Source organism: Sinocyclocheilus anshuiensis, unplaced genomic scaffold (genome assembly GCF_001515605.1).
Source record: "Sinocyclocheilus anshuiensis isolate Anshui unplaced genomic scaffold, SAMN03320099.WGS_v1.1 scaffold267, whole genome shotgun sequence".
Taxonomy (NCBI): Eukaryota; Metazoa; Chordata; class Actinopteri; order Cypriniformes; family Cyprinidae; genus Sinocyclocheilus; species Sinocyclocheilus anshuiensis.
Genome location: NW_015552637.1, coordinates 2,887,032 through 2,896,118, shown reverse-complemented (window position 1 = coordinate 2,896,118; position 9,087 = coordinate 2,887,032). Strand labels below are relative to the sequence as shown.

Here is a 9,087-nt window from a genome sequence, read left to right as displayed (position 1 = left end):
GAAATGTTAAAATATATATTATATATATATATATATATATATATAATTATTAAAAATATAAGAAATATATATTTTAAATGAGAAACTAAAATAAAAGAAGCTAATACTTATCAGTCCACATTTTGCATGCTTGTTCCATATATTCTTAATAACATGTTACCTAATTAGCCATATAAATTAAGTAAATATATCTCAAGAAGAAAAATTAACACTGCAACATTTCATTCCGATTAAAGAGACTTTTTATTCTATTCGACCTATAGTACTTCCCCTTAAAGATTGCGTCTCCTTGAGCCCTTCACTTACCAGAGATAATGACTTCCAAAACAAACACTATATTTAATATTACAAAGGAATGGTCAGTCAGAAGGGGAAAAAATGTAAAATGATATTAAATTAAGCTTAATTGTGAAATAAGTGTATGTATGGTGATATGAATGGAGGTGTAACACATGACATTACAGTAAATGCACTCACCGACGCTGTCAAAACCCGCTGCTTGCGCTAAACGGAGTTCCAGACGCTGCAGAGAGCGTCCGACAAACTGAAGTAAACCCGATAATGACATTATATGCGGTATTTTATTTCAGATTAATTTAACATGTACAGACCTAACAGCCTCACGGTCACAGCTAAAAAAAAAGACCTAGTGCGCATGCGCCTTGTTCTGCACCCGTGCATTCTGGGATTTGTAGTACAGCGTTATAAAAATTCAGCTTTATTTCTGAGCGGGTGTGGGCGAAATATGTTCAAAATATATGATTAAACCAACAAATGTTTTAATTATTACATGATTTTAATTGGTGCCAGGTAAAACAAAACCAAACATCCAAAGTTATTTTAAACGTATCGTTAGGCTGCAATACCCACAATTCATTAAGAAACCCAGTAACTCTTTCAGCCAATCAGATCAATTAAGCGCGTGACGTCACTTCCCCAACAGCCAGACACAGCCATGGCAGAAAGAGGGTACAGTTTCTCCCTCACCACTTTCAGGTAATAAACATCATGATTTTGTTATATCCAGTGTGTTCATGAAGATCAAACGAGTGTGTGTTTTAGCGAATCGCGAAGCTCGAGTTTTGTGGTGTGCGTTCCGTCAATCAGAGGCGTTAAATCCTTATCCGGCCGCTGATGCAGAGTCACTGTGTTTGTGATGCAGTGCTTATTTTATTCATGTGCATCAACATTCATGAACAGGATGAACTAAACACATAATGAATCCCAGAGCAACAAATTCTACACTCTCATGGGTGTTTAAAGGACAGACTGGTCTCAGTTTTGTCTTTGCAACTGCCACTTGCTTATTTTACTTTCACTTTCTGTGAATCATGGGAAGCTGTTCTTTTATATAACTCATGAATGCACATGAACATACAGTTTATAATTATCAGTACTGTGTTTATTTTTGTTATTATTATAATAAAGTATAACTAAACAGAACAGTTTTGTGACAATGTAAAAATATAACTTTGTCATAAGGACTGTAGCACTTTTATTGTGCATATTTAATAAGCCTCATTTGTATATTTGAAGTCTGTAACTGGGTAAAGTAACAATACAGCACAGTGTTTTAACATTAACTCTAGGCAACATGTCAAAATATACTTCACCTTACAATCACAACACTTTTCTTCTTTTTCTGTTTTCAGCCCTTCAGGGAAGTTGGTCCAGATTGAGTATGCTCTGGCAGCTGTAGCAGCTGGTGCTCCTTCAGTTGGAATAAAAGGTTAGTAATGTTCTTTTATGTATTTGTTATGTGTGTCTTAACTTTTCATTATTTATAAAACTTTATGGTTTTAGCATGTGCTTATTATGAGCTTTTTGAACTGTGTTTATATAGCAAGGAACTTTCATTTGATCATCATTTCGTTTTCACAGCTTCAAATGGGGTTGTTCTGGCTACGGAAAAGAAGCAGAAATCGATATTGTATGATGAGCAAAGTGTTCACAAAGTAGAGCCCATAACCAAACACATTGGTATGGTCTACAGTGGCATGGGTCCAGACTACAGGTACGGATTTGGAGCCTACATGAACAAACGCTATATAATAATGATTCTTAATATGAAGCACGTGTAAGGCAGTCTTGTTAAAAATGTTAATGTTTTTAAAAAATTTAAAGAATAGTTCACCCAAAAAAGAAAATGTACTCACCCTCAGGCCATCCCAAGATGTAGATGAGCTTGTTTCTTCATCTGAACAGATTTGGAGAAATGTAGCATTACATCACTTGCTCACCAATGGATCCTCTGCAGTGAATGGGTGCCGTCAGAATGAGAGTCCAAACAGCTGATAAAAACATCACAATAATCCACAAGTAATCCATACCACTCCAGGCTATCAATAAATATTTTGTGAAGCGAACTTCTGCATGTATGTAGGAAACATCCATTATTAAGGTGTTTTAACTTTAAACTCAAGTCAAAATCCATAATAACAATTCCTCTAATTAAAAAGTCCATCCCCTGTTTGTCCTCTCACATTAAAATGCTATTTTAGACTGTTTTCATTTGTAACCCGTGCTTGATTTTTTCACTGGAGAAAGCAATATTATGGTTTATGGACTATCTATTTAGGCCGAAAAGAACAGTTTGAGGTTAAAAACGTCTTGATGGATTTGTTTATTATAAGCATGTTACTTTTCGCTTCACAAGACATTAACTGTTGGACTGGAGTCATGTGGATTATTGTGATGTTTTTATTGTGACCCATTCACTGCAGAGGATCCATTGGTGAGCAAGTGATGCAATGCTAAATTTTTCCAAATCCATTCCAATGAAGAAACACACTGATCTGCATCTGAGTCAATTTTCAGTAAAAATGTTGGATTTTTCATATTGTCGTAATTATAATATAAAGGTGGGATTATGGCAAAGATAAGATGCTCAATAAGAGTTGTTGTAATGGGTTTTTAATCATGTTTGCAGGGTTCTGGTGCGAAGGGCACGGAAGCTGGCTCAGCAGTACTTCCTGGTCTATCAGGAGCCGATTCCTACAGGCCAGCTTGTTCAGAGAGTGGCTTCTGTTATGCAGGAGTACACACAATCAGGGTATGTGTGAAATGTCTCCGTTGCACAATTTACCACTGTTACAATTGTTCTGGAAGTTGCCCTACAAACAGCTCTTTTGCAAAATTTATAACAATATGCATGTACCAAATTGACAGTGGCATACATGCAGATTTTGTCATGTTATTGTTTAAACAGAGGTGTTCGGCCATTCGGTGTGTCACTCCTGATTGCTGGCTGGGATGAAGACCGTCCATACCTTTTCCAGTCAGACCCCTCGGTATGCTTGCTATTCACTTTGGTATTATATCATTTCATTTATTGTATTAGTATAATCTTTAAATTTGAACTGAAAATAATTGTCTCTTAAAATTTAAGCTCTTTATTATGCACTGTATTAGAAAAATAAGATGGACTTTGATCTGTTTAAGGGAGCATACTTTGCATGGAAAGCCACAGCGATGGGGAAGAACTATGTGAATGGGAAAACATTCCTTGAGAAAAGGTATAAAACGTAATAACTGAAAGCATAAGACCCTTTTAGTCTTCCTAAACGTACAGCATCTCATTGGTTTCATTTTCCTGTTTTAGATACAACGAGGATCTGGAACTGGAAGATGCGATTCACACTGCTATTCTGACTCTTAAGGTAATAATTATACAATTTTATTATAAATATACAACCCAGCCACGTTTGCTAAAGGTCTATTAATTGCAGTAATGTATTAGATACCATTATTATTTGCATACAAGATCCAAGATTAACTTTTGTCTAAACTAAAATATTTGGTAGCTGTGAAACTGTCTGTTGCATTGTAAAATATTGTTTCCCTATAGGAATTACATCTATTTATCTAGCTGTTTTTCATTGTGCATTGGTGACAAACGAGCTAGAGTCAATATCTCACTGTAACTCTCACAAAGCTTGACGTTTTATTTATTTGCTAAAGCCTCAAAATGACTTGCTGAATATTTATTTCAGACCCTGTTTGCATTAATGTCAAACATCAATGTTAACTATGACTACTTTTGTTACAGGAAAGCTTTGAAGGTCAAATGACTGAGGACAACATTGAGGTGGGAATCTGCAATGAAGCAGGATTTAGGCGACTGACTCCAGCGGAGGTGAAAGACTATCTAGCCGCCATTGCTTAAATCATCTTTTCAAGTTGTAGATTGAGCACTGATTGTCTTCTAACTTCATTAGTACTTATTCATGAGTTTGAGCAATGTAAAGGGATGGAAATAAGTGAAAGTTGTATTGTTTATATTTTGCTTTTCTTTCTTACTGGAGGAAAAAATAAACAAGTCTTTTAAAATTATTTTGAGTGTTTCCATTTGTTCTGTTGTGCAGTGTTTTAGATATGAGCAAACTGCATAAAAGAGGACTGAGGAGGATACTTAACATTTGGTTTTATAACATTAACTTCCATCTGAAATGAGTTATTATATATCTCGCTTCTGCGTTTGGAGGTCCAAAAACAAGCTCATGAGGGGGTTCGGCCTGCGTCAGCCAATCAGAATCTTGAGCGCCGCGTCACTTTTGGCGCGCCAAAAAATGAGCCGGTACTCCTTTCCAACAGTATTCCTACGCAAAAGCGGATACTTGTATAGATAAAAGCCTCAAAGTTTTTATCAGTGAAAGGTCCAGCAATTTCCGTTTTATAGTTTAATCATATCCATTCGAATAACACATTTAAATTTGAACAAGAAAATTAGTTGTTTGGGCGGCCATTCGCTTAAACGGCTCTAGGTTCTGTCTCGGCAGCGCATTCGTATTATGCGTTGTGTCATTTGACTGAAAGTGACGTTTGTGGCGCCAGAAATCAAGGAGGAGTGGAGTTCATTTTCAAAACGATGCGTTATCGCTCAAAGTACTCGGCGTATTAAAAGCTTGACAAAAACTTTTTAGAAGTGAGTTTGACAGCGAATGGTCTGAGGGTCTTAAAAGGCTCGTAAAAGATGGTGATGTTACGCAGTAACGGTGATATGGACTCCAGCTCGGAGTTTCTCTCTCTAAACCCGCCTCAGAGAAAGTCCGCGCGGCTTAAAAAGGCCCATGATGACAGTTTAACAAGCGCCGAGGACAGTCCGGCTAATGTGAGTTAATGTCTCTTCTTTACAAGTACTAATATGTTAGTAATTTTTTTGGTTTACCTACAGTAAAATATTCGCGGTAGCAAAACAAAGCTGGCTGTTAAAAGAGCGCGGGATGCTTGAGTGAACTGCATGAGCGCGCGACCTGTTAACGTAACTTAACTGTTACAAAACCAAAACAAATAAGTTAATGTGCAATGTTACGTCGGACATACACCGGTAATCATTTATATAGAGTATGTCTGCGTGAGTATTTTATGATTCAAAAATGCGATCTGCATTTCTGTAGATGGGTAACGTTAGTTGGCAAGTAAGAATAAGAATTTACTTTTATTGGCAAAGCAAGTTATGGCTCACTCTTACACTATGCATAATATATACACTTTAACCATTTTAATCACCTGCAAATAGTAATGTGGTGTGACACTTTTGACAAGTGCAAATAATTCTTGTCAACGTATAGAATGTGAGGTCCTGCAAATATAGTTAGAAGAAATACTGTTTAAAATAGTTTTATATAGAGTATAGCATGCCAGACACTGCTATGATGTATGCATGATAAATTCTTAGGGATTTTTGACTGTAAAGGAGGAAAACAACATGAGGAGCAGAGCTCAAAGAGGAAGACATATAGTCACCTTTGCTGATATGAATGGACAAACAAGCAAATCTCCTCCAAAAGATGAGAAAAGTGGGAGGCATTTAAGGTGGGAGTGTCATGGTTTCATTTCTTGTCCTCTTATATTTGTTTAATCATTAACCATCTGTTATACTGTATTTACTAGATGTTATTTGTTAATCTGTGTATTCTATTATTTATTTATTCATAGAAAATCTCCAAGACTTCAGGCAGAAGGGGAGAGGGCAGCAGATGAGCACACAGGTGGGCACGTCAGAGTATTTGATAACCCTCAGACAGCAGTTTTGTTGGTTTTCAGCTTACTAAACATGAATCCATTTCTTTCTTCAGATGAGATGGAGTCAACTCCCACTTCTCGAAACCTCCGTGCTCGGATTCAAAGGCGAGAAGAAGACAGTGCCGTGAGACGTAGCTCCAGAATCACACGATATAAGCTTGACGCTAGGAACCAGTCGGTCCTCTACGACAGGCTCATTACGAAGTATGCACTAATATAGAAAACACACTCTGATATTTCTGTGTTTGTAAGCACAGTGACTAATTTGTCAGATTTAATGAACTTCGTTTTTTTGTTGAGTTAAAATATACCTTTATATTAAGACTTTCAAACTTTGTGTGCGGATATTTACACGATTCTTGGCACTCATAGGCTGTTTTCACCTATTTTAGCACTGCAGAGGCTGTACTTCAGAAGATGGATGACATGCAGAAGATGCGTCGGAGACTGAGGAGCAGAGACAGTGAGGAGGAGGTGTGTCATTGACTCCTCCAGTACTGTTGCGATCAGTCAGGGCTTCACTCAACTGTTTTTGTGTTTCTTTTTAGAATTTGAGAATTTACTCTGGGACAAAAAAGAAGAGGATCACAAAACCTTCAGTAAGAGGACAAGAAGAGAGTTCAGACAACCAGGAGAATGGTAACTGAATCAGGAACCCATTAACCCTGAACCAATGTTTACTGCACCTTTATTTAGCAGTGGTTCTGTGTTACTGTTAAATTACAGCCCTCCAACAAAAAACATTTATATTAGCCCCAGATGTATTTGGAAACTTAAACCAACCTGTATTTGATTTCCAGAATATAGTGATCAAGAGGAAGAGGAGGAGGATGGAGAAGGTGAAGAAGAGGAAAATGATGAGGGAGATGAAGAGGATGAAGATGAAGACAATGGAAAGCGCTATGAGTTTCGACAAAGAAAAGCTGTTGTGCGTTACCAGGCGCCTCTTGATGGTTGGTGTTATAGTACATTAAACAGATCATGCATTGAAATGTAATTACCGTATTGACCCGAATATAAGACGATGTTTTTTTCTTGGAAATACATCTGAAAAAACGCGGTCGTCTTATATTCAGAGTCTAGACTTTGACATGTCAATAATACACCCTCAACAATAGGTGGCGCCAAATACGCATAAAACGAGTGTGCCATGAAATACGTAATGTAATGCGTGTTGTAAAGATCGTGAGTAAAAAAAGAATAAGAAAACCTTACAGCTGCATGAGTCGTGACTGTCACGTTAGCCTGATGGGACCAAACTCCCTTTGTGATTTTAAAACGTAAGACAGTACCCAGAATTGAAGACTACAGTAAGATTTAACTTCTACTGTTAATAAGATTTTGGTAGGCTACTATTAGATGGATAGCCTAAATGTCCTAATTCATGTTTTGTTTTTTTAATGGTATATCAAAAAGTGTATATTTTTTAAATGTGATCGTTGGTACATTTTACCAGTTTTTACCATACTTTCAAAACAACAATTTAAATAGGAAAAATATGCAATATGAAAATAATTGAAGACAAAATGTGTTTTACTGAGAAAAAACAAGATTTGGTTTTTAAAATGCCTTTTTCCAAAAGGTACATCTGGAAAAAGGGGGGTCGTCTTATAATCAGGGTCGTCTTATATTCGGACCAATACGGTATATTCGCGTTAACACCAAACACGATAACTATAAATATAGCTATGACAAAAACTATGTGGTGTCCACACCAACTGCGATATCTATAAAGATTGCTATAACGGTAACTATGTCAGTGTTCAGACAAAGAAAGATAGCTATAAAGATAATTATATTAGAGCTTACACAAACAACGATAACTATAAAGATAGCTATGAGGATAACTATATTGGCGTTCACTCCAAGAACAATAACTACAAAGATTGTGGACCGACTAATTACTGCTGAAATTCACAAATTGCATGTCACAAGTTGAGCGCACAGTACACATAAAAAAAACTGAAAAAAATGATTTGTCCTGAATTCATCATAAACGTTTGCGTTTTGTGTCTCAGGCTGGTAAGTTGGACCCTCACCTGGTTCTGGATCAGCTCCGGTGTAATGGTGTCCTGGAAGGAATCCGTATCTGCAGACAGGGATGTACCCAGATTTGAAGACTACAGTAAGATTTAACTTCTACTGTTAATAAGATTTTGGTAGGCTACTATTAGATGGATAGCCTAAATGTCCTAATTCATTTTTTTTTTTTTTATGGTATATCAAAAAGTGTATATTTTTTAAATGTGATTGTTGGTACATTTTACCAGTTTTTACCATACTTTCAAAACAACAATTTAAATAGGAAAAATATGCAATATGAAAATAATTGAAGACAAAATGTGTTTTACTGAGAAAAAACAAGATTTGGTTTTTAAAATGCCTTTTTCCAAAAGGTACATCTGGAAAAAGGGGGGTCGTCTTATAATCAGGGTCGTCTTATATTCGGGCCAATACGGTAGATCATCTTTTTATGTTTCATGTGTTGTTTCATTATTTCCTTTTTAATATATTTTTTAATTACAGAGCCAAAAAAGCAGAGCATATTTTTTAAGCATCACTCCACCCCAATTAGACGAAGATATACATTTAGTACCTCAAGTCCCAGGAGCCTGTACAACAACAGGAGGGGCACCAGGTCAGTACTAGTCATCTGCTTTTCTTCAAATTCTTTATCAACATAATTTAATCCAGTTTTCAAGAAAGAGCAAAGTCTTGGATAATTAAGTATCAATTTGTGTTAGGGCTGGGCGATATAGCTAAAAAATGGACCAACGATATAATGTTTCATATCATTCGGTATCGATAATTATTGACATTTTTTATAACCTTTTTTAAAACAGAGCAATAGAAAAAAATGTTTACATTTAACCACTGTATTTTTATAGTAACTCAATTTATTGAGTGTTTTAACAGTCAAACACAAAATAAAAATTAAACAAATTTTCCATTTTCTAATGTTTTATATGCAGATTAAATAGGTTAAACTTTTGGCTTGTTTCCCGAGGGCGCAATGAGCAAAATAATGCAGCGCATTTAAATTGTCAACGCAAGGAAGTAACT

The 9,087-nt window shown here is 36.1% G+C and overlaps 3 protein-coding genes across 6 annotated transcripts in view; 2 read left to right on the top strand and 1 right to left on the bottom strand.

Moving 5' to 3' along the window:
- Positions 1-670, bottom strand: part of LOC107666771 (39S ribosomal protein L32, mitochondrial-like) — a 1,501-nt gene extending 831 nt beyond the window's left edge. Inside the window, exon 1 of the mRNA XM_016458208.1 lies at positions 478-670. Coding sequence (XP_016313694.1) covers positions 478-568 — 91 coding nt within the window. The 5' untranslated portion in view covers positions 569-670. The remainder of the gene's footprint in view (positions 1-477) is intronic.
- Positions 671-898: 228 nt separating this feature from the next.
- LOC107666752 (proteasome subunit alpha type-2-like) lies at positions 899-4,300 on the top strand. The gene is made up of 8 exons (XM_016458184.1): positions 899-996; positions 1,653-1,729; positions 1,882-2,014; positions 2,930-3,052; positions 3,209-3,290; positions 3,442-3,515; positions 3,602-3,659; positions 4,049-4,300. The coding sequence occupies exons 1-8, from the start codon at positions 956-958 to the stop codon at positions 4,163-4,165; spliced, it is 705 nt and encodes a 234-aa protein (XP_016313670.1). The 5' UTR covers positions 899-955; the 3' UTR covers positions 4,166-4,300.
- Positions 4,301-4,790: 490 nt separating this feature from the next.
- atad2 (ATPase family AAA domain containing 2) overlaps positions 4,791-9,087 on the top strand; it is a 16,845-nt gene continuing 12,548 nt past the window's right edge. For 2 of the 4 annotated variants that reach the window (XM_016458296.1, XM_016458294.1), the window contains exons 1-8: positions 4,791-5,110; positions 5,678-5,814; positions 5,938-5,990; positions 6,078-6,228; positions 6,417-6,498; positions 6,573-6,663; positions 6,825-6,977; positions 8,551-8,662. In XM_016458296.1, the coding sequence (XP_016313782.1) occupies positions 4,973-5,110; positions 5,678-5,814; positions 5,938-5,990; positions 6,078-6,228; positions 6,417-6,498; positions 6,573-6,663; positions 6,825-6,977; positions 8,551-8,662 (917 nt within the window). In that variant the 5' untranslated portion in view covers positions 4,791-4,972. The remainder of the gene's footprint in view (positions 5,111-5,677; positions 5,815-5,937; positions 5,991-6,077; positions 6,229-6,416; positions 6,499-6,572; positions 6,664-6,824; positions 6,978-8,550; positions 8,663-9,087) is intronic. The other 2 variants (XM_016458295.1, XM_016458298.1) reach the window with 2 other exon arrangements.